This window comes from Manis pentadactyla, chromosome 9 (genome assembly GCF_030020395.1).
Source record: "Manis pentadactyla isolate mManPen7 chromosome 9, mManPen7.hap1, whole genome shotgun sequence".
Classification (NCBI taxonomy): domain Eukaryota; kingdom Metazoa; phylum Chordata; class Mammalia; order Pholidota; family Manidae; genus Manis; species Manis pentadactyla.
Window position 1 is genome coordinate 124974154 of NC_080027.1, and position 25561 is coordinate 124999714.

At 51.1% G+C, this 25561-nt stretch overlaps 1 protein-coding gene across 1 annotated transcript in view; it reads right to left on the minus strand.

Annotated features, from left to right (window-relative positions):
* LGR6 (leucine rich repeat containing G protein-coupled receptor 6) overlaps positions 1-25561 on the minus strand; it is a 106697-nt gene that overhangs the window by 48165 nt on the left and 32971 nt on the right. Inside the window, exon 4 of the mRNA XM_036909549.2 lies at positions 22650-22721. Within this exon, the coding sequence (XP_036765444.2) occupies positions 22650-22721 (72 nt within the window). The remainder of the gene's footprint in view (positions 1-22649; positions 22722-25561) is intronic.

Below are 25561 nucleotides of genomic sequence, written 5' to 3' on the forward strand. Positions count from 1 at the left end.
GAACAGCATCCCTGCCCACTCAGAGGATAGAAAGGCACGTCCTCCCTCCCCGTCTATCTTGAATCAGAATCTGGAAAACTGGACAGCCAAGTCCCTGAACTGTGCAAGCGACAGTTTGAAGCAGCCGACGTGCCACCCACCACCACCACCCAGCCCCCTTCTAATAATGTTCACTCTGAGCCTTCAGCTCCCTGAAGCACCATGGCAGGAAGGGGGACGGGGCCGGAAGTGGCACCTTCATCCCGGGAGTTCCTGCAGGCCCGCGCCGCCCGTGCAGAGAGGGGGCAGCATTAGCGGTCAAGCACCGTGAGCAAAAGCAGGAGTCCCCTTCCACGGCGCCAAGGAGCATCCCCTGAGGGGGTTTTAGAAGCTATGTGCCTGGACCTACCTCTGGAATTTCAGAGTCAATTGGTTCAGGATGGGGCCTTCAGATAATACCACTTAAAGTTTCCTGATTCTAATGTTCAGCCAGGATAGTGAGCCACTGGTACAGACGTCCATACCGTCCTCGCTGAGAGAATCAGAGAACCAGCTCCCCCCTGGGTGAGGGGTAAGATTCTACAGGACCCCAGAGCTACGGCAGGTCAGCACCTGCTCAGATGCTGAGAACAGGCCTGGGAACGGGACACACCGACCTGCTTTCCACCTGTGTATCTGAGAAGCTGAGTGAACCAGCACCGGAGGGGAGAGAGCAAAACCATGGGAAAGCCACATCCCCTCCCTGGCAAACAGTATCCCTGTTCAAGGATAAGGAGAGAAAGCAAGGACCCGAAGAGGTATTTCTGGACCTCATAGCATTCTTCACAATAGCCACAAGGTGGAAGCAATCCAAGTGTCCGTCACAGATGAACGGATAAACAAAATGTGGTATATACATAAAATGGAATATTATCTGGCTATAAAATGTATGGAAAGTCTGACACATGCCACCACATGAATGAACCTTGAAAACATTATGCTATGTGAAATAAACCAGACACAAAAAAGACAAATACTGTATGACTCCACATACATGAGGTCCCTAAAGTAGTAAATTCATGGATAGAAAATAGCATGGTGGTTGCCAGGGAACAGAGGAAATGTGGAATTATTCTTTAATGGGTACAGAGTTTCAGTTTTGCAAGATGAAAAGAGGTCTGCGGATGAACAGTTCCACAATGATGTGGATGTACTGAAGTATGGTGCACTTAGTATGGTGAAGATGGCAAATTCTATGTGATGTATATTTTATCACATTTTTAAAACTTAATTTTCTAAACCGAGAAAAAATTAAAAAGCAACATTTATTTTTTAAATTCTGAAGGAACAAGAATGTGATAATAGCATCCTGAAACCCAGAAAAAGACTTAATCTCTGAAAACATTTTTTTATGGAAATGAGAAGAAAAAAAAGTGGAGCTCATTTGACATCCTCAATATAAGAAATTATGACCTATATGAAATAGGAACAAAAATCTGTAAGAAGAGAAAAAAACTGAGCTAGAAGGATACCAGGATAAGATGGGAAAAAATAAAGACAAACAAAGGAAATAAATTTCAAAGACAAACTGAAATGCAAATGGAATTAGGTAGCACATAGGAATGTTTCAAGGAAAATAAAGTCGAAAAGGCAAAATTCAAATTAACATTGTAGATAATGGCTAGAACCTGTTCTCCAGAAAATAGAATCAGCAATGGAGAAAACATAAGACTCAATCCTTGAAGTCAGAATCACAGGACAAGAGAAAGTTATGAAAATGAAGCGATACACAGGAGAACTGAATCTGAGTTCAAGAATCATAGGAATCCCAGAGGAGTAAACCCAGGATGGATGGGCAGGACCACCACAGAGCTACAACTGAAAAACCATTTTTGAAGCTAAAAAATATATTTAAAAAATTATTTATTGTATTCTGGCAAATTGAATAAAAAGAGATTCACACCTACCCACAATCTGACAAAATGTTTAATTGTACAGATAAAGGAAAAAAATGTGTATTCATAAAGAAGAAATATGCTATTCTCTAAGGAACAAAATGAAAACACCCACATCAGAATTTTCTGGCACAACTACATGCCAAGGGAAAAATAGAGCTATATCTACAGGATTCTGAGAAAAGTAGGTTATGATCTGTGAATTTCATATCCAGTTAGTTTGACAGTTATTTGTGATGTCCCCAAGAAATATATATAAGTGTGAAAATATACTACCCATGTGTTCTTAGGGGAAAAAAATACTCAAAGATATAATCTAAGCAATCAAGAGGTCATTCAAATGAAGAGGGCAAGAATGGGGAATGAATTTGGGCTTCCATTTCTAGGCAGGATGGAGGAGTGGCCACTGGGTCACCTCTTCTGTCTCAAGTAACGGAACAACAGGCTTCGGACACTGGACAGCAGGCAGCAGTCGATCCTGAGAGGAGGGAAACGAGCGGCAAGACCAAAAGATCACCCAGCTTGCTGCCAAGAGAGTTTACAGGCTTCAAAGAGAAGGAACCCGAACAGGGCTCGTGCACGCTCCAGGTTTTAGAAACAGAGTTCAGAGTCTGAGGAAGCCAAGGTGGTGCAGATCTGAGGGATAAAGCACCAGGAGGGAGAGAGGAAGGGAGAGAAAGAGGAGACGGAGAGGAGACCGAGAGGAGAACTAGGAGGAGCAGGACAGGAGGGAGGCAGAACAACGGAAGTACCAATGAAGTACAAAAAGGAAAGTGTAAAACATGATAGAAGTAAGAAAAAACACATCATTTCCATTTTTCCAGAATATAACTCATTTCCTCAAAATCATTTAATGTGCTAGCACAGAGTGAAAAGATTTTGATGAAATGGATAATTTTCAACAGAACATAAATGCCCCAAACTAACAAATACAACAGTGGAATAGACTAAACACTAAAGAAGAAATTTAAAACACCATCATAGAATTCACTTCTCAAAGAAAGGTCTGGGACCAATTTATCAGTAGGTTCTTCCAAACTTTCAAATGAAAATTAATTCTCATGGTTTATAAACTGTTGCAGGAATATAAATTGCAGGAATGATATACTCAGATCACTCTTGAACTCAGTTTAGCCTAATAATGAAAGCTATTAATGGGAACACACTAAATAAGCTATAGCCCATTCTCATTTATGATTATTTCATTAGGATATAAATATTCTAAGTATAATACTGGCAAGAATAGTGCAAAAAGAATAAACTGCCACCATTAAGAGGGTAATCCCACGAATGCTATAGTGATTAAAATAATGGATTTTATTATAGTATAATGGCTTCAGTATATATAACCTCAATATATACTGAAAAGCCACTCAGTAACATCCAACAATCCTAATTTTAAAAGATTTAAGACATTGAAATAGAGGAATACTTTCTCAAAGTCACGAAGACTACCTATGTTAAAGGATATCAAATATTAGCAATTTTCCTCTTAAAATCCAGGACAAGATAAATATATTCATTGTCATAATTGCTAATATTCATTCTTCTGAAAGTTTTCACCAATGCATAAGAGAGAAAACAGAGATTAGAGGTATACTTATTATTTGCAAATAATATCAGATACCTCAAAAATCCAAGAGAACCAATAGTAGAATCCTTAAGATTAGTAAAATAATTCAATAAAGTGGCCAGATACAAGATGGGTGTGTACAAATCAATATTTTCCTAAACTCCAACAACAAACATAATTGATAATGGTGAAAACATCCCCTTTACAATAGCAATAACCATGAAAAAAAGCTCACAAAAAAATAAAAAGAAAGAAAAAGAAATACTATAGAATAATTCTAACAAGAAACATATAGGTCCTTAAAGAAAAAACCAAAAAACTCCAAAAGATTACTGAGATGTATAAAAGATGTTTTGAATTAAGAGAAATAAACCCTGCATGAGAATAAATTTTATAAATATCTCCACAATTCAATTTATAAATTTAATATAATTCCAATTAAGATCCCAAAGGGATTTTTGGCAGGGGTTGGGTGTGCCTTCAAAACATAAAACTAAAGTTCATGTCATAAAACAAAAGATGAGAAAAATATAACACAAAAATGAACTGCAAGTACCCCTATCAAATATTAAAATAAAAAATCATTTAAAAACAGTAAGATTGCAGAATACAAGATCAATATACAAAAAATCACTTGTATTTCTACACACTTGTAATGAACAACCCAAAAATGAAATTAAGAAAACAATCCCATTTATAATAGCATCAACAAAAGGAATAAATGTAACAAAAAATATGCAATCTACGCTCTGAAGCTATAAAACATTGTTGAAAGAATACCTAAATAAATGGAAAAACATCTCATATTCATGGATTGGAAGACTTAATACTGCTAACATGGCAATACTAACCAAATTGATGTACAGATCCAACACAACTCCTATCAAACTCCCAGTGTCCTTTGTTTGCAGAAGTTGACAAGCTGACCCTTAAAATTCATATGGAAATATGGGAGCCAGAAAGGCCAAAACAAATCTTGAAAAGGAATGAAGTTGGAGGACTCACTTCCTGATTTCAAAACTTACTCCAGAGCTACAGTAATCAAGACTATATAGCACTCCCATAGAATAGACATACAGATCAACTGGATAGAACTGAGAGCCTGGGAATAAATTCATACATTTATGGGCAGTTGATTATCAACAGGTGTACTAAGATAATTCAATGGGGGAACAAGTAGTCTTTCCGAAGAAGAGTCTTTGGGGTAATAAAAATGTGCTGAAACAACTGGCTGTCTACCTGCAAAATGACAAAGTGGAACTCTACCTCATACCATATACAAAAACTAACTCAAAACAGATCAAAGACCTAAAGCTTTATAAAACTCTCAGAATAAAACATAGTCATAAATCTTCCTGACCTTGAATTAGGCAATAGCTTCTTAAATATAACACCAAAAATATAAGAAACAGAATTAAAAAATAGATAAATTGGATTTAATCAAAATCAAAATTGTTCCTCAAAGGATGCTACCAAGGAAATAGAACAGGAGAAAATATTTGCAAATCATATACCTGAGTAGAACTCATAGCTAGAATATATAAAGAACTGTTATAATTCAACAATAAAAAAAGACAAACCAATTTAAAAATGGGCAAAGGATCTGAATAGGCATTTCTCTATGCAAGATAACCAGTTGTCAATAAACACATGAAAAGATAGCCAATATCACTAGTCATTAGAGAAATGTAAGTCAAAATCACCATGAGATACCACTTCATACCTACTAGGATGGCTATAATCAAAAAGAGAGAACAAGTATTGACAAGGATGTAGATAACTTGGAACCCTCATACAATGCTGGAGGGAATGTTAGGTGGTGCAGCCACTTTGGAAAATAGTTTGGCAATTTTTCAGAGAGCTGCACATAGTGTTACCATATGACCCAGAAATTCCCCTCCAGTTCTGTATCCAGATGATTGAAAACATATGTCTAAATAAATGTTCATAGCAGCATTAGTCACAAAAACCCCAAAGTGGAAACAACCCAAAGTCCATCAACTGATGGATAGGTAAACAAAATGTGGTAAGTCCATGCAGTAGAATATTATTCAGTCATTAAAAGGAATGAAGTACTGAAGCATGCATGAATACATATATGGATGAATCTTGAAAACATTATGCTAAGTGAAATCCATGCATAAAAAGCTTCACATTGTATGGTTACATTTACATGAAATGTCCAGAAAAGGCAAATCCAGAGAGATAGAAAGTGGATTAGTGCTACTCAGGGGCTGTAGGATGGAGAGATGGGGAATGACTAGTAATAATAAAGGTTTTCTTTTGGAAGTGATGGAAATGTTCTGGAATTAGATAGTGGTGATAGTTGCAGAAGTTTGTAAATATGCTAAAAACCACTGACTTACCCACTTTAAAAGGGTGAATTTTATGCTGTATGAATGATATCTCAATTTGTAAAAATACTTCAAGCTATAGTGATTACATCAGTGCTGTAGTAGCACAATCTTAAAGGAACAATAAGCCAGACCCCAATATAATTTGTGAAGATGTATCATAAAGGAAGCCTGTGTGCGTGTAAGAGTACGTGTTTGTGGAGAAACACACAAAAATGTTAACAAGCATTGTGTCTGGGTGGTAGAATTGTGGGTGATTTTTATTTTCTTCTTTTCATTTTTTGTATTTGCTAAATTTTCTACAATGAGTCAGAACAAAAATAAACATGTTTTTTAAAAGCAAAGTGCGTCAGTGTATAATTAAGTCCCAACCTCTGGAGTGCTGGGCTGAGGGAGGCCAAGGAGTATAGTCTCCACAGAGCCCGTGTGCGGCGGGGCGCCAGGGAGGGAGGTTTGGGAGCAGGCAGAGGAAGGGGGCTCTCCGCTTCATGTCACCTTCCCTGCGGCCCGCCTTCCCGGGATCTCCTGCCCAGTCACCTGGTCCTGGCAGCTGACTCTCACGCCTGGGGCCCCCACTCCTGACCCTGGGCCCATGCTGTGGCCCCAGCCCTATCCCAGTGTGGTCTCCTAGCTGGCCTTCCTGCCCCCCTTCAGCCAGGTCCACTCGGACACTGTGTTCTCTCAGATATGTAGTTTTGTCTACATGAAAACCCTGGCCTCCACTGCCCAGGAGGCAGCCCTTAGCGGTCACCGAAGGCCCAGCCCACTTTGCAGGCCTGTCTGCTCCATGCAGGCTTCTCTCTAAGGCAGGCTGGCAGCGAAGGAAGCCCGGCCTGCACCAAACAAAGCTGCCAGCCTCCAAGCCCAGCATCCCACCCCCGTGGCCCCAGCCTGCTGCCTCCACACTGGGTCAGGCCCCTGCCTTCCTCAGTAAAGCCACCCTTTTCTCTCCACCAGCCCACCTTTTATGCTACCTTCAAAACCAGCACAAGGGCTGGCTCTTCCATGGGGCTTTGCTGATCCTCCCAGCCAGGAGTCCCACACATCAGGAAGCCTCCCTCTCATCTCCAAAGCTGGGTGGTCAGGCTCCGCAGACTACCAGCACTGCGACTTGGTGTGTCCTGATGGCCACAATTAGAATCAGATGGTGCGGGTTCGCTACAGCCCAAAATGCTTTGTGAAGGATAGCTAGAGCCTTGTGCATTTACTTAGAGGCATTTTATGTTCAACGACAGTTTTCTGCCCTGGCACTCTGATGTTAGAGGGAGTCAAGGGCTATGTTCTTCATGTCTTGAAACCCTGTGACACGATGAACCCAGAAAAACTCTCAGGAAATTCCCATCTCATGAAAGACCTGAGCTAAGTTTGCAACACGTGGAGATTATCATAGCCATGGAGGATGAATTTGGGTTTGAAATTCCTGACCTAGCTGTGGAAAAGTTAATGCATCCACAGGAAATTGTAGATTACATAAGAAAGATGCAGAGGAATAAAACATTACCCCCCTTTTCTGCACTGAGAGAAGACTTAGGAGAGCATCTGGAATGACAGAACTTGTTTTGATTCCATTGTTGACCTGGACAGAATAATTCTGTCGGACTTCTATTTAAACTAAGTGTTTTACCCTTTGAAAATAAATCTATAAAATAAAAAATAAAAAAGAGAGAGAGAGAGAAAGAAAGAAAAGAAATTAGGTTGTCAAACATCTCACCTATGCAGAATAATGGAAGGAGTTAAACAGAGAGGGATTCAAAATCTCAGCTCTGACGCTCAGTGCCACAGAGTACCTGGTACAGTGTATTTTTTTAAATTGAAGTATTGCTGATATACAATATTATATTGGTTTCAGGTGTACAACACACTGATTCAACAATTACATACATTACTATATGATCACTACACTAAGTGTAGTTAACTTCTGTCACTATACAAGGATACTACAATATTTATTGACTTTATTCTCTATACTGTACTTTCATCCCCATTGACTTATTTTACAATTGGAAGTTTGTCATGAAAAAGTCACCTATTTCATGACAACTATCAGTCTGTTCTCTGTGTTTATGAGCCTATTTCTGTTCTGTTTGTTCATTTTTGTTCATTTGTTTTTTAGATTCCACATATAAGCTAAATCACATTGTCTTTGTCTTTCTCTGACTTATTTCACTTAGCAAAATACACTCTAGGTCCATCCATGTTGTCACAAATGGCAAGATTTCCTTCTTTTCTGTTGCTGAGTAATATTCCATTGTGTATATGTACCATACTTTCTTTATCCATCATCTACTGATGGACACTTAGACTGCTTCTGTATCTTGGTGGGGCCCAGCAAGTGTTTGCTCCCCTACTTCCCATGTGCTCAGGACTCCTCATGTATACCCTCCACATTCTATCATGTGCTATTTGTGAATATCTCCTGGTCCTCCTATTTGATTATAAACTCACTGAAGCCTGGAGTGTCCACCTGGCACAGTGAAGATGAACTGCTCAACATAGATCTACACAAGAAACGGGAAATGGGGTGAATGATCCATACTCACTCACTGCTTCTCAGCCTAGGATGCTTTTCCTCTTCCTGCCAAGCCTTGCCTCTCTACTGCCTGTACCAATGCAACACTCACGTCCTCCAGGAAGTCCTCCTACAGTGATTGCATCTGACTTTGCACCTGCTGGGTACATGAACACTAAGTCCCAGAACCAGCTATCCTCAGTCTTCATAACCAGGATAGTTAGATGGGAGGCCCCAGACAGTCCCAGACATCTCACTGCAGGGGTGACTGACCACCTGGAAGGACGGTTCTGGAGGTCAGGAGTTGGGAACATCCTTCTCTCCTGGTAATCTAGTTTCTCTGCAAAGCCAGGAAGGAGATGAAGGACCACTGTTCTAGCCCCTACACTCTAACTCACTCTGCTCCCCATGGCCAGGCTTTCCTGAAGCTGCCCAGATTATCCTGCCACAGGTCCCTCACTAGTGGAAAACGATGCCACTGTAGACAATTCTGGAGGTCAGTCTAATAGGACCGACACTTCAGGGTATGCCTGGCCTAGAGCCAAGTCCCTCTCTACATTATCTCATGAATATTTACAACACTCACTTTATTATGCCTAGTTTACAGATCACAAAATCAAGGCTCAGAGTGTTTGGGCACTTGGTGTGTGATTCTTTATTCACAAACTGGCAGAGCTGCCTCCAAAGAAAAGCAGCAGCTGTTTTCAGAAGAAGATTTTAAAATCACACACCACACTTAGAGCCAAAAGGAGACATTCTCTGGGCTGCCACAGCTGGAGTCCCACACTGAGTGGGACCCAGGAATGCTGGTCCCTGTGTCAGGGCCCTCCCAGGTGTTGATGTTGGGGGCCCCAATCAAGGGGTGGGCTGAGGGTGCCCATGCTTGTGCCTGGCACAGTGCTAGGCACCCAGCCAGTGTTCCCTAAGGCATACTTTCCCCCTGTCTGCTGACTTTCCAGACTCGAAGCAGCTTGGGTACAGTCAGATTCAGGACACTTGTCAGGTCATACTAGGGAGAGAGAACCAAGAAAAGTATCCATCTGCCCTGTCAAAGAACTTCCCAGACTTGCAAAAGGTCATCACTTAGTAGCCCAGCCCCCACCAATTCTGAAACCAGATCTCTGGACAACATCTAAAGGGTACTTACTGTCTGCGCCCACACCCCGTCGCTCCTACCAATCTGAATTCTGATCAGGTTCTCTTCCAGGCTTCTGGCAGGCTCTCGGCAGCAACAAAGACTGGTGCCTGGATCTTTCCTGCTCTGCTCTGGCTAGAGCTTGCCATCCTGGTCATGAAGACTGAGGATAGCTGCTTCTGGGACTTTGTGTTCATGTGCCTGGCAGGCTCGGAGCCAGAGGCAATCAGTGTAGGAGGACTTCCTGGAGGAGGTGAGTGTTGCATTGGTACAGGCAGTAGAGAGGCAAGGCTTGGCAGGAAGGAAGAGGAAAAGCATCTAGGCTGAGAAACAGCTTAAGCCAAGGCTTGGATGTAGAAGAGGACAGGTTTGGGGAGCTAGGAGGAAGTCGGGGGTAAGTGACCTCACAGGAGTGAGTGCAGAGCAGGGACACCAACTGAAGCAGGCAGAGCTGGAAGGCAGATTTGCCCTAGTGAGGCCGGAGTCTGTGGGTGGTCTCTGAGCACAGGAGCAAGATTGCTTCAGTGGCGCTGTACCATGACTCTGGGGGGCCTTGGGCCCCACCCCTCACCGCACCCACTCTGCTGCTCTGCCCCAGCAGGCAGAGCTAAGAATCCAGGGCCTGCTTGGCTGGCTGCAGCCTCCCTTCCACCTGCACACGCATACCCTCGCTCTCCGGTCCTCCTTCCCGCCCCCATTTCCACCCTCTCCGGCCAGGTGGACCCTCCCCCACACTCCAGATGTTCGAAGAGGTTTCACTGTAAGGCCTTCAGGGCCCAGGTTAGCAGACGTGCAGCTGAGAGGCAGCTTCACGGGGGCCCGGGGAGCTGGCTGGGGCTGCGGCCCAGGCAGCTGCGTTGGCCCCAAAGGCCTGGTAACTCCCCGAGGGGGCCCAGTGGCCCCATTCCTGTGGGCCACAGCGGACAGAGCAGGAAGGAAGGGGGAGTGGGCTGCGGGGGGGCGTCCCGCGGGCCAGAGCCGCCTGCGTCCCCGCTGGGTGGATATGAGGCTGCTCCTTCACTCCTGCCCCCCCCAACCTGGAACTGCGGAAATTATGAGCGCCCCCAGGTGGGCCTCGAGAGCGTCCCCCCAGGCACACCTCCTAGTTGCAGTGAGATCTCCTTTCCCCACAAGGGCTGAGCGGCTGGAGGGTCAGAGATCGTCCCTAAGTAGCAGGTAATTCCACATAATGTTATTCTTGGCTTTGGAAGGCACTGCATGGCTTCTTAAAAACAAGTTTATTTGCTGTTTCTGCTTTATTTAGGCTGATACCTATGCTAACGTGCAGACCCTGACAACACTCCCAGGAGGAGGCCCACAGCCCCACCCACACCTTCACTCTGTGGACGCACAGGGCAGGGAGCCCCCACGCGCAGCCGGAAGCCCAGCGTTGTCCGTTGTCCGTATTAGGCCCTGAGCCAAGCGATTCTCTTTGGAGGCCCCTTGGGCTGCTCTCCTGCCCTTCCCCCTTCAGGGCTCTGTCTGCTATCCCACCTGCCCTAGGAGTGACAGAGAAGGGCAGGAAGAATCCTTGCCCCCGGGGCTTCCCTCCTTCTTTGGTTATTCTCAGGAAGCATCCCGAGGAAGGTGGGAGGCAGGAAGCGGTGGTAGACAGCATGGACCAAAGAACCAGACATACCTGAGTTCAAATCCAGCTCTAGTTCTTACAAATCGTATGTTATTAGACAAATTACTTAACCTCTCTGACCCTCATTTGTAATGAATGTTTCCTCATTCATTAATCTATACATTTATAAGCAAAGACCACTCCGTGTCTGTGTGCCAGGCACTGTACTAGGTGTGGGGAATCCTGAATTAAAAAAAAAATAGATACACACAGTCTCCACCCTCATGAGACTCAAGAGTATAGAAGGAGACATAGACAATGAAATGAAAGGGTAACAGTAGAATTGCAGGCTGCTGTGTAAGTGCTCCACAGGGGCACCCAAATGAGTGTGGGGACCAGAAAAGGCCTGCATGATGAGACACTTAAGCTAAGACCTAAGGGGTGAGTAGGAGTTAGAAGGAGAAATAGGGATGAGTATTCCAGGAGAGGGAACAGCAAAGGACAGAAACATGGGCTGTAGGCCTAAGAGAGCTGCAAGCTGTTCAGCCTGTCTATAGTACAGGGAGGCAAGGGAAAGAAATGAGAGAAGGCCAGGGGCCAGAGGTACTTCTTGTAGCTTAGCCGAGGAGTCTGGGCTTTGTCTTCAGGGCAACTGGGAGCCACGGAAGGATCTTAAGTTGGGGAGTGACTTGATCAGCTTTGTGTTTCTAAGATCCATCCGACTGCAATGTGGGAAAAAGGTGCAGGTAAGTTCAAAATGGAGCAGGACCATTAGGACACTGTTGTAGCAGCTCAGACGAGGCCCGATGGTGGGCCGAGGGTGGCGGGCATAGGGTAGCAGAGGGGAGAGGGCCTCTTCCAGAGCAGTCAGGGTTTCCAGCCCTGGGGGCTTACCTGACTAGAGATGTGGGTGGTGGGAGAGAGGGCCAAGGGCCAAGGTCCTGGATGAGGGAAATCAGTGGTGGTGCATGTCTAGGGGCAGAGAACGCTGGGGAAGGGATATGCATGGGGGGAAGCCAGTGAACATTTGGGGAAATGTGGAGTTTGAGGCACCGTGGGGTTATGCAAATGGAGATTCTAACAGGCAGCTTATTGTGCCAGTCTAGGCTGGAGTGGTGACTCAGGAGCCAGCAGCACGGAGGTGGTCCCTGAGTCCCCAGGCAGATGAGAAACTGCCCAGAGACTCATAGAGATAGAGCAGAGGGACAAGGAAAGAGCCCCCAAAGAATTCTGCCATCTGCAGGCGGGCAGGGCGAGAGGGGTCTGCAGAGAACGCTGGGCAGCGGCCGGAGAGGGAGGAGAGGGCAGTGAGTGAACAGCCGCCGCAGGAGGACAGCGGCCAGCACACCGCTGCAGGGGCACGTAGCTAAGGCTGGAAGGAGCCGGCTGGACTGAGTGAGGGTCCAACCAGCTTGGTAAGAACCATCCTCACGGACCAGGAGGGCCAGGGAGGTCGGACCGGAGGTAATGAAACATAGCCTCCAGATGGGACTGGCCGTCCCGACCGAGTACCAGCCCCTGGATGACTTCTGGTGTGTGTGCAGCATGCCGCATGGAAAATGCTCAGAGGACCCCCACCCCCTTTCTCTTCCTGCCCTCTCCTGCCCTCTCCTCTTCCCCCAGTCCTGCCCCGAACTCCGGTGTCTTGGCTCTGAGAAGAGGCATGGAGCCACGGTGACCCCTACTGACGGTCCCCTGTGGCCCCAGTTCCAGAAAGGGGACACAACCCCCACTTACAGGGCGACCGAGGCAAGGCCCCCTGAAAAAGCCCCCGAGAAGGAGTGAACCTCTAGGACACACGGAGGGGGAGAGCGGGAATGGCCAGCCCTACCCTTTCCTCAGGAAGGAGATTGCTTTGTGCGGGGACAGTGGGGACGCCCCCCCATGGGCTACCAGGGTCCCCTAAGGCTCGGCATCCTTTCCACCGCTGCCACCCCAGAGCAGCTCCCCCGACCCAAACACCATCGTCCTCCCTCCTCCCGGCCCCCTCCCCCAGGCAGACACCTGCGAGGGGCTCCTCAGACCAGGCCCCACTGGAGTTTTATTCAAGGATGGGTTCTGGAAGGAATTGGCTCACCAAAAGCAGGTGTTCGGGCCAGTGCGGGGAAGGTAGCCACTTTGGTGAGAGCCGCCCAGAAGGGGTCATATTCCAGAAGAACTGATCTTACAGCCATCTGGCCGAAGTGGCCACAGAGGCTCATAAATAGTCACCCCCTTTCTGAGTGAAAACTCCCCTGCAGGCCGCAGTCAGCCCCTGATCCCAGGCTATCGCTGGGAGGGGCGCTTCCCCCGCGGCTGCTGCCCTCCTCACCTGTAGAAGAGGCAGTGGACTGGGTCACCCCCACCGCGCTTGCCAGCTGGGTGTTCTAAGGCCCTGTGGTCTCGGGTGGGCAGCCTCCACCCACACGGCCTCTGCTGGTGGCCAGCACGGAAGCCCGTGTGCTCGCCACCATTTCTGGTTGGTGTGCGGATTTCCACACTCCAGCAAGCGGCCGGCAGCCACCTGGGCTCCAAAGGCCCATAAATGGGTGGAGAGTTACTCACAGACTCTAAAAAGAGCACACACCTTGCAGGCCGCGGGCCCATCTCCTCTCAGGACCGCTGCAGGGCTGGGCGAGGGGAGGCAGGGGGTCAGGCAGCCAGCAGCAGGGGTGCGGCCCCTGAAGGCTGGCCGCAGGCACAGGGTGACCCCCCTCCCTGGCTGCAGTGGGAACCTTCCTGGGGTGCCTGTGCTGCTGGCCCCTGAGCCACACAGGGAGTAGCCAGTGTCAGAGCAGCGGTTCCCAATCACTGGGGATGATGTTTTTCCAAATCTCCAGTTCCGGGCCCAGCCCTCCAGACTCCCATTCAGGAGGCCTGAGAAAAGACCCAGGAGTCTGCCCCTTTGTGAGCTTCCTCAGTGTCCTGAGGCCATCAGCCTTGGGAACAGACCCCTGGGTTCCCTCTCAGCAGCTGCCCTTCCGCATTGCCCAAGGTCACGGGTACAGCACACGTGGGCTTGGAATTCAGATGAGCCATCTACCAATTCTGCAGTCAGCTCCTTAAACCTTCATTTCCTCATCTATGAATTGAGAATCGTGGTGCCTCCCTCAGAGCTTTGTTGCAGGGAGCGCAGGTAAAGTCTGCAAAGCCTTAGCCTAGAGCCTCGTACCACCGTGAGTACTCAACAACCGTGAGCCTCCCCAAGTAGGATTCTTATTACACCCACGCTGGGCTTCACCTGTATTCATCTTTGTAGTCAACTCCCTTTTAGCTCTTACACACTCATTTTACATGGGGTTCGCTTGCTCTGGCTTTTCTGTCTCAGAAACTGAGGTCCGCAGCGTATGAACGGGAGGGCAGAGGTGAGGATGGGGTCTGGGTGTGTGTGACGTGCTCACATCAAACCACGAGCCGCTGAAAGGCAGGGCCCCTGTTTCATTAGTGATCTCAGGAACTTCTCTGCCGGGCATTTCAGGCACTCAGCAAAGCTTGAGCAAGCAAACCGAGGAAGGGATGGATGGGCACCAGGGGCTGGGTCCCCTCTTCCCTCTGACACATCCAGAACCCAGGCCAGGGCTCTCTGCACTGCCATCAGCCACTCAGGAAGGGGCATTATGACAGGAGACATGTCTTCTGTCTTCACCCCACTTCTTGGCTCTGCCTGGGGCCCATGTGCACCCAAACCAGGCCTGAGTTATGCTCCCACCCTCACCCTGGAGGCTCCTGCCTCTCTCAGATCTCTCAGGCCCTGGTCTGCAGGTGCCCCACGGGGTTCAGAGGGCAGGAGAGCTGAAGAGACCCCACAGTCTGGGCTGAGGCCCCTGCAGGGCCGAGGCACCACACTGCTGCTGCCTGGGTGGCCCAGCTCTATCCCAGACCAGCATTTACAGCTGAAAAAACCTCCCCAGGAGCCCAGGCCCAGCCCATCATGGACATTCTCCCAGTAACTCCAATGAAATTACCCACGTTCAGACCTTCATCAGATGCAGGGGGCTGCCCACATGCTCGCCCACCTAGGAGCAGCCTCTGCCCCAAACGGATATAGTAATCAACTCCCAGAGCCTTGGGGAGGTCCAAATGCAGTAGCATATAATCATGGAGCCTGAAATAGCTGTGCCAGGGAGTCCGGCTGCCACCTCGCGCATCCCTAGGGACCCCTCGGCAGGGCGCCACAGCATGACTGGGCCTCAGGGCCCTCCTAGCCGGCAGGCAAGCTCAGCGGCATCGACAATATTCACTCGATCACCTGGAGAGCTCGGGGCGGCATGGGGGCCTCTCCAGGGCAGACTGGGCATCTTCAGGCTGCGGTCTTGGACCCAAACTGCCCAGACTCAGGGCCTGGCCTCCTCCTGCCGGCTCTGGGCCTTGTTCGCCAGATGCCCTCTGGCTCCTGGGCTACTGCTCTAAGCCTCTGATTTTCCTGTGGACTCAACGCTCAGCCTTTCACATATTCTCCCACGGGATCAGACTTGCTTTCTGCCCTCTGCTGTGCATCTTACCCCTTGTAGTGGGTCAGATGGTGGCTCCCCAAAAAGGTAAGCCTGAGTGCTGACAGCCAGAACCTCAGAGGAACACTTCTTGGGGAAAAGGTCCCTGCAGATGTAAGTAAGGCCCTCGAGGCAGGAGTCCCTGGGTCCCCTGGGTGGGCCCTAAATCCGAGGGCAGGTGTCTTTCAAGAGACCACAGAGGCACAAAGAGAAGAGGAGGGGACAGAAGGCAAGGCTGGAGCAACGCAACCCCACAAAACACCAGCTGCCAAAAGGACCTGGAAGAGGCGAGGGAGGGGCCGTGCAGGCCTGATGCCTTGGTTTGGACTTTATGGCTTCCAGAACTGTGAGAGAATAAATGTCTGTTGTTTTAAGTTGCCTGGTCTGTGGCAATTCGCTATGACAGTCCTAGGTCACTAACAGCTCCCTTCCTCCCTGACCGGTTCTTGGACCTCAGTGTACATCAGAATCCCCCTGGGGGGCTCATTAAAACACAGATTGCAGGTCCCACCCCTGTCAGTCAGGGTCAGGCCTGAGAATTTGCATTTCTGATGCTGCTGGCTGGGGGCCCCACTTTGAGAACCACTGTCCTACAGGGTCTGTTCATGCCTGTCAGCCCATTCTCTGCCCCGGAGGCCCCTTCCTCATCCCCTGGTGATGCCCTCCTCCTTCCCTCAGTGCTCAGGAGAGATGGGAGGATGCCCCTTAGAGGAATTCCCGCTCCCACCTGGACTGGCCCCTTGTCCTGGGGTCCCCGAGGCCTGCTGGAGATGTGCTCCAGGGAGGCTGGGTGGAGAGGTCATTTGCAGGGGGCTCTTCTACCTTCCCCACAGGAAGCCCCTCCTTGGATCCGCGCGGCTCCATCTCTAGGCCCCCGGGGAATGTTGGGCAGGGCGCCTCCCCTCTCAAGCCTGTCTGTATAACTGGGCTGCAAATGCGGGGGCCGCTCCTCAAGGCAAAGCTCCAAGAGCTGCTTCTGATGAAAAGCTCCTAGAAATGTCTTGATGCTCCTCACGAGCAGCCTGTCGTCAGGCACACCCAGCCCGGTGCCCTCTCTCACATGGGCTTTGGGGGTTTGGATCAAGGCCGAGGGGCTTAAGGGGGGTCAAAGTGTGACCCCAAAGTGTCAGCAGTCGAGCTCCCCAGGCAACCAGCACCGCCCTCTCGTGATGGACTGAATGTGTCGCCCCCACTGAATTCATATGCTGAAGCCCCCACCCCAGTGCAGTGGGATTAGGGGGCGAGGCCTCGGGGAGGAGGAAGAGTCCCCTGTAAGAGTCGGGAGAGCCCCTGCTTCCCATCTGCGCCCCCGTGTGAGCATGACGAGAAGTTTGCAGGCTGCAGCTCGGGAGAGAGTGCTCGTCAGGACTCAACCATTGGCACCCTGATCTTGGACGTCCAGCCCTCTGAGCAGTTAGGAATGAATGCCTGCTGTTGATCAGCCCCCCAGGCTCTGGCTCTTTGTTGGAGCCGCCCAAACTGGACTCCACTCTCCTCCAGAGCTCCCAGGGGAAGGACAGAAACAGGCTCATCCCGCGTCCAGGGGCAGCCCCAGCAGAGCGCGCAGCCACGGCCGGCCTAAGGGCAGGTGCTCTGGAAAGAGCAGGCCCGGAGCTCACCGACAGCCCACTCCCAGGCCTCGCCAGGGGCTCATTCAGCTGCTCAGCACTGCCCTCGAGATGCAGGCCAACCCCACCGGCCTGTGCCCAGACGCTGGGCCAGGCTGCCTGTGTCTTGGTTGTAGCTCTGCTACGTCGTCACTGAAAGTTTCATCAAGTCACTGTTGCCCCTCTGTGCCTCAGTTTGCTCTCCATTAAATGGGGTGTGAGACTCTGAGTAGTAAGCAGCCCATAGGACTGTTGTGAGGATTAAGTGAGATACTAAGGGCAAGTTCCCCACACATGGAGAGTGACCTCGAAGTGCCGGCCATCATTGGTCTGCTGTGGTCTGTAGTGGGGGGAATGACTGTCCCCTGGAGGAGGGTCAGAGGCCGGAGTGAGGGTAACCCACCCAGAGGCCCCTTGCCTTCAGCCTCCTCCAGGAACGCCCGTGGTCCTCATTGGCGTAGACCCCCTGGCACTGACCAGAACGGTTTAGCCTTTTTCTCCTGGAGGAGCTCAGCTCTTTCCTCCTCATCCCACCTCACAGAGTCCCCGGAGACTGGAAGGCTTCCAGGAGCACACTGCCCGTGGCACACAGAGAAACCAGGACCCAGAGAGGGCAAGCACACAGCAGCCAACACAGCCCAGGAGCACAGCCAGCAGCCCGCTGGGAGGCTTTCACCTCAAGGGCATGATGTCCTTCCTCGCGGGCTCCTGTGCGCCAATTTTCTCAACTGACCTCCCCTTCTAGAGACGGGGACCTTAGGCTCAGAGCAGATGGTGACTTGCCCGTGGCCTCATGGCTCGTCAGTGACAGAGCCAGGACTTGCGTCCAGGTCTCTGGATCCTAAAGCACTGTGGCTTAGAGGAGGTACCAAGGGATAGAGGTCAGAGCAGGGTGCTCTGGAATCAGCCAGAGCAGAAAGCCAGCTGCATTACTTCCTGGCTGTGTGATCTTAGGCAACCTGCCTAACTTCTCTGGGCTTCAATTGCCTTATCTATAAATGGGAATGATAGAAGCTACCTTACAGAGATTTCAGGGTGAAATGAGATATATGAATTTGCTTAGCATTTGAAATACGATAACTGGGAGCCTTAGGGCTTTCCCACATCTCCCGGGACCCAGCTGCCTCCCCACGCACACAGGCGCGCCCACGCACGCTCTCTCCACTCGCCTCCCCACGTCTTCCCCTCAGCAGCAGGCAGCCGGTGGGTCTTAGACCAGCAGGCTTGGGCTGCGAGGGCTGGGGGGTTCCCCCTGGGGTCTCAGTTTGAGCCTTGCATTGCTCTTGATCAACTTCCCCAGCTCAGTGCAGCGTTGGCAGGTTTCATGTGGCTGTCCTTTGCAATTATGCATTTCTTTCTGAAGGGTGTCCACGATTGGGCTGTTTTTCTTTCTGTTTTCTGCCCTTTATTCCTGCCACTGTGCTTTTTGGATTCTTCCCTGGGAAGCAGCCAGCCTGGGCTCCCCAGGCCCCACCCCTGTCCAGTCGCCAGGTCTTTTGGAGCTGCTGTTCTGCTTTTCCATGTCCTCCCCCCTTGCCCTGCCTCGCCCCCACCCAGTTCTATTTTCCCCCAGGCTCTGTTGGCTTCCCGTGGTTTCTCTTGGCTGTGGCTCAAACCTGGTGTGACACGTCTGGCACTGCCACCCTCTCGCTCCCACACCGGTTGGGGAGCGAGCAAGTGCATCCAGGCAGAGGGCGTTATGGAGCTGGGTGCCGCCCACCCAGGGGCCAGTCCAAAGAGCCTATGTCCAGCTGGGTGCCTGGGGCTCCATGCCCTACCCCTAGCCCACTCCTGACTCGCCCACACCTACTTCCTACTGCCCCAGGATCTCGTTCTAGCTCACAGAACGTGGACTACAGGAAGGAAACTTCACTGAGGTTCCAGGCATGTCCACAAGAGCTTGTGTAGGGACCCTCCTTTCGGAGGTGAGGAACAGCCTTCTCTAGGGACCTGAATCCCTAGGTGGGCCTGGCCTATTCTGGGGAGGATATACCGCCCCCAGGAGGGGGTGGGCCAGGATTCCCTGCCCCCTGCCCCCATACACTGCCTCCTTGATCCATTTGACTTCCAAGAGGAAGGAGGAAATTTCTATTTGTTGGGACTTGTGGGGAAGAAAGGAGGGCCACGCAAGGATGGCCATAAAAGTGGCTTCCCTTGCAGCCATGCTGGGCAGGGCAGAGCCTCTGAAGCCCAACGACACTGCCTGCCCTTGGAAGTCCCTGAACTTGTATGAACTTCTATTCCCTCATCTGACAGCAGTGGCGGCAGTTGCTAAAGATGGGTTTTTGTGAGGATGAAATATGTGTAAACATCTCGTGTACAGGAGGTGCTCAAAAAAATTGTCCTTTGCTCCCACCTTCTGCTTTTAAGCTAGAGATCTGGGCCAGTCTTACTGTCGTTATAAGATGGGGGACCTGAATTGGGTAGCACAGTACCTCACCCTGAGGCCCTCAGGATGTGACACCCCCCCAAATAGAACCTCCAAGCTGGGTTACACTCTCCTGTCCTTGCCAGCACACGGGCACTGACAGCCTGCAGGCAGAGTGACCCACTTTCCAGTTTGTCCAAGATGCTCGGTCGCCCTGCCTGTAGGCACCTCAAACTCAACACGTCCGAGAGGGACCTCAGGGTCTCCCCTGCCCCGGTGCCCCTCCCAGAGCGCTCATCCCTGGGTTCTTCTTGGGCTCTTACCATGACCAGCCTCTCCGTCCGCCCAGATGTCAAAGCCAGAGAACTGGCCATGAATTTGACTCTCCTCTCCCTCAACTCCTACGTCCAGTAAATGCCATCGATACTAAGGATAGAGGTAGTTGTAGCAATGAACGGCACTATTCTGTCTTTTACATATACTAATTCATTTCATTCTGTCCTATTCAGGTACAGAGATACCGCCTCCATTCTATCAGTGGAACGGAAGCACTATGGTTCAGTAATTTGCCCTAAGTCTTCCAAGCCGGAAGTGAAGGAGCTGACGTCTGAGCCCAGGCCGTCTGACTCCAGAGTCCTGATGACACAGCGTCTTGCCATTTCTTAGGTCTATCGGCTTCTTTTGCCACTTGCCTTTCCCTCAGCCACCGTTATGCTCCCTTGTGTTACTGCCTCCTCCTGGCTGTCCTCCATAACTGCTGCCAAAGCAATTTTTCAATGATGCTAACTCGATCACATTGCTTTCCTGCTAAAAATTCTCCAATGGGTCCCTTGTGTCTTAAGCATAAAGTCCAAAACCTTAGCAAGACCCATGCCTACTCGTTAGGCATTATCTCTTACTAATTCCAGATCCCTCTCCCTACTTTCCTTCCCACCAGTCCCCCGACATACGTGCACAGTTCAGCCAATTCTCTAGAATTCGCTTGGTTCTTTCTTACCTCTGTACCTTTGCATGTGCTGGTCCCTCTGCCTGGAAGGTCCTTCTCTGCCTGTTCACCTGACTGACACTTACCTACCTTCAAGATGCAACTCAGGCTTTGCCTCCTGAGCAAAGCCTTAGAAACATGTGTAAAGTGAATGGCTCACTAACTAGAGAAACAAGCAATATCACAATAGCATCACCACGCATCACAGCTGGGAGGAGTCATTTTCTAAACCTCCTCGCATTTACCATATACTTGATCTTCATGAAAACCCTGTGAGTAGGCAGGAGAGATCATCGCCCCCAACTTGACGATGGAGAGCCTGAGGCACAGAGAGGGCGGGGACCAGCGTCAGGATCAGAGCCAGGACCGGAAGCCTGGTTTTCTGCCCTGCAGACCAGGGCTCTCCTCACAGGACTGCGAGAGGCCAAAGCTGGTCATCTGCCTCATAACTGTGGGAGGGGAACGGGCCCTGCCCCCTGCCCTGAGGCACCCAGGCAACAGGGACTAATAGCGCTGCAGATAGAAGCTAAGAATCCAGTTCTCCCGGCTACAGGGACTGTCCATTGCTCAGGAAGCGCTGGTGCAACTGCCTTATAGCCCAGAAGCATCGGGTGCCGCCCGTAAGACAAGCCTGTCAGAATCCCTGAGCAGGCAAAAGACGGGATTTGCAATTTTTTACAATGCACTAAATTTCACCTTAAAATAAGTATGAAGTCCAACCAAAATCGAATTTTCCCCTGTGAAGGCTTCTACTGTTTCAGATGGAAGGCCAAATTCTGCCCAAGCCCTTCCATTTCGGGCTGCCCTGCTTTGCTGGTGCCCTAAACAAATGTTTAACTGCTCCTTGGGCATGGGGAGCAAGCACAGGATTTGCTGGCTTTTGATCTTTGGCCTTTGGCCTCCCGGGCACCCTGGGCTGCCTGGTCCCATTCGGTAGTGATGCTGGGGACAGGGAGAGGAGGTGGCTGGGGCCGGAGTCCAAGCATTTGTTTGGATGGAAGGCAGGAAGGTAAGAGAAAAGAGGAGGCAGGGGGCAGGTCTGCTACCTGGCCAATTGGGCAGCTGGGGGCCATTAGGGTGCAGACACAGAGGCAGGACAGGGGATGTTGAGGCAGGGTAGGAGAGGAAAGCCCTGACCATGGGTGGGTGTTGCCCCCCTAGCTAGCCAGCGCCCACATAGCTGGGCCACTGTTTACAGTGAGATGGGGCTGGAATATGGGTCCTGGTGAGTGAAGCCACCTTTCCCATGGCCTTCCTCCTTCTACCCGAGGAGAATCAGGACAGGTTAGAGTTGTCTGCCTTCTATATCCACAGGCTGGGCGGGGACCACGGCGGAACCCACAAGCTGAGGAAGCCAGAGGCCTTTGTCCTGACACACTGCCTGTTAAGTCGACTTCAGTTTCCCCCATGGCAAAATGCTACACCCAGTCCTGTCTCCCAGGTTTGATTTTTCCCCAAATATCCATTTACTTTCCCATCAGATATAAATGTACCTGAAAGTTCAGTTGGTTCAGAAAGCGCATATTAGGTCCCTACTACATTTCAGGCCCCGTGATGTACACTTTGTAAATGAAACCCGGAACCTGGCCCAGAATCACAGTTGGCTGGTAACACCACCCCACAGCACCTGTTTCTGATTCTGCCCTTGGACTGTGTTGCTGCCATGGTGCCCCTACTGGGCGAGACAGGAACTGCAGGGCTCCCTGGAGGGAGCTGTCAGGGGAGTCTGGGAACAAGGAGGGGAAATGGCTGTCTGAACCTACCCCCCATACATACACACACATAAAACCCTGAGGGCTGGAGCAGGACGGGTGGAGAAGACAGCACCTTCCTGACGCTTCTCTGGGGCGGCAGTCTGCACCCCCACCCCAGGTTCCATGGCAGAGTGCCAGATGCCCCAGGATGACTGCCTCGGTGGCCGCACCTGGGGAGGTCCTATTCCCACATCCCCCCCGGGCGGGGGCAGGGTTGGAGCATTCCTTCCCTGAGCATATGCTCGCGTGTGCACACCCACATACCGACAACAAAAACACCCAGAGAAACCAAAGCCAGGAGCAGCGCCTTGTCTGGAACACGGAATGAGACAGGGGAGCCCCACAGAGAGGGGACACGGAGGTGGGGGGCCTGGGGCTGCCACTCAGGCTGTGACTCAGCCCTCCTGGGACTCACAGAGACTGCAGGCTCGGCAGTTCCCGCAGCGCCTCGGCAGGGATCCGTCCCAGCTGGTTGTTCTGCAGCATCCTGGAAGGGGAGGGAAGGGATTGAAGGACCCGCATGGCACGCCGAGCTGGGGGTCCTCCCGGAGCCCCCTGCCCTGTGCCAGACCCCTCCCTCTTGCACCAGCTCCGGAGCCCCAGAAAGAGCCCTGGTCCAGGCCCCTGCCTGGCTCGTGGGGACTGAGAGGCTGCCGCAGTACTGTGGGTTGTGCACAGGGCCGGGCGGGGGTCTCAGAAGGGCTTCTGGGATGACGCAAGGCAGACAAGGGCCTTGGAGAGGACGCATGAAGGGCACAGTGAGGGCCAAAGTCAGACCACGTGCGAGTCTATGGCAGGATGGTCAGGAAGGATGCGAGGAGACGCGGGCTTACCCCCCCCAGGCCTTTCCCCTGGGATGCAGCTGAGAGGTGAAGGTTTCTTTGGAAGAGGAGGATGGGGATGAGGGCAAGCCCCCTCTAGGGTGGCAGGGCCCCAGGCAAATACATTTTTGTGGGGTCCTTGTCTATAGAAACAATTTGAGGCACCCCAGGTCAGCATGTCAGCACTGTTCTGAAGGCCCAGTATCACACAATCCCACAAAAGAGGTGTGTGATCAGCTCAGGAGGCTGCTTTCCCGGAACCGGTCCAGCCATAGGACCCCAGGATGACCCCACAGGTAGGAGTCGGGGCACCTGGAAAACTCCACCTGCAGGATAGGGGGTCAGAGAGCACACTGAAGGGGGAGAAATGGGAGTCTGGGGCACCCCCAGGTGGCACTGCTGGCCCCCGTCTTCCCTAGGCATCAGCGCAGGCCCTGGGACATTCTGAGCAAGGCACAGGGAGTGCCCCAAGACACACGGTCCCGAGCAGGGATCCTGCTTGCCTGGTTCTGGGGGGAACTGAGTGAAGAGGTGGGAGGGAAGCCCCTGGGCGCCAGCTGCCAGTTGGATGTTCTTCACCTGAAGGCCTCTCGACCCGGGACCCAGAAGTGAGCAGGAGACCCCGTGGGGTACGGGCTTGTGGGTGCGGCAGGATTCAGAGGGCAGCTGGGGAAGCAGCAAGGAAGGAAGCTGCCTGTTCCCCAGGCAGAGCCAGCAGGCCGCCCCCCAGGCTGCCCAATCAGCGCCTCGTCCTGCCTCCCTGGGCCACACACAGCCCCAGAGAGGAAGGGTGTCACTTAGAGGCCAGGCTTCTCGGGAACTGGGAGGGAATGAAGATCCAGTGAGTCCTACTATGTGCCGGGTATGTCATCCGCCCTCCCTCTAGGGTGGATTGTCAACTCATCTTTTAGAGAGGGAAGCTCAGAGAAGAAACACATCTTACTCAAGATCATTCGGGAAATACCACCTGCTTCAGGAAAAGTGGCTTCTTCCCTAAGCTTTAAGTTTAATAGTAACAGCTAATGTGCCTGGTCTTAGAACTTTACATGTATTAACTCAAAACTTTTTCCAGAAGGTTTGGGTCCAGAGTCCCAACATGTACCCATCACACCACACGGCTTCTGTCAAACAGCAGGAGACAGTGAAGACCAGAAAATGCTGTCCTGAGTGTTACTGATGCTCCCATGTGACTGTCCGGTCAGTCACACGTGTTGTCTCTCCTCAACTCCTTTTTAAAATCCCAAATGTGGATTGAGCCACAGCAGTACAAGAACCAAAGAATTCCAGGCCCACCGTGGGCATGGGATGGGGACTGAGAGGGGCCCTCGCAGACGGAAAGCCAGGGAACGGGGAGGAGAGACGGGCTTTGCGGTGCCCCCCGCCCTGCCCCAGGGTGGGCAGGCACAGCCTGGAGGAAGGGCTACAGTCTGCAGGGAGGGCAGTGCCCAGGGCCACGTCCCCCCACACACTGTGCTCCTGAAGGGCACGTGGCCTCCTCCAAGCCAGGCTCCACAGAGCGCCGAGGGACCCTTCCAATTGCAGAGTTTGGCTACCTACGTGGAATTTAAACCTGCACTTCTCAGGCTTCCTTAAAGTGTGGCAGTCATGCTGCAGGCCCTGAAGTCAGACAGCCCTGGATTTGTGTCTGCGCGCTGCCCCATCCAGCTGTGCGAGCGTGAGCATGCACTCAGACTCCGCGGGCCTTAGTGTCCTTATCTGGAAACTGGGGGTAATGAAACGACCTTGTACACTGAGGGTAAGGATTAAATCACAAAAACCCTGTCAAGCATGGCACTGTCTCACCTAAAGGAAAAGCTAGATAACATATTAACTGATATGATTATTACTAATATCTGGTCTCAGTTTTACCACATCCAGGCTAACCTGAGTCAGTCATTTCCCCTGCCTGGGGCTCAGTTTCCTCATCACCAGAAGATGCATAAAGCCTCCCTCGGCTGTGACATTTCCTTCTAGGCCCTGCCTGGTACCTCCATCCTTCCCACCATCCTGGCCTCTTTCATCTAAAGAGCAGGAACTTCACTTGGGGAGCTCAGCGGGCCTTGATTCCCACCCAGAGGCCCCAGGATGCTTGGAGCAAGGACACAAGAGAACAATGTTGGGCAAGCCGGGGGGACACAGGCTGCTCACGCCACCTCACAGGGCCCCAGCCCTCTAGGGGCCCCGGAAACTGCAGGCAGTCACCCTACAGACAGGGCCCCGCCCCGTGAGCCCCACCCTCATCAGATCTCCCACCCTTTCCTCTATTGAATCCCAGATCTAGAAAGATCTGCAGGTCTCCAAATTGCGCTTCCCTCCCAACCCAGACCCTGCGGCAGCTCTGAAGGGCACTTAGTGTCCCCTCTGGTGTCAGCGGACTCAGTGCCTCTGGCCACATCCCACACCAGACTGGTCATCAGGAAGCCCTGTCTTCATGCAATCAACCCCACTAGGTGAGGTCAGCACGGTGACTGGCCTTGGACTCAGCCCTGTTTCCCCGGCTGCTCCT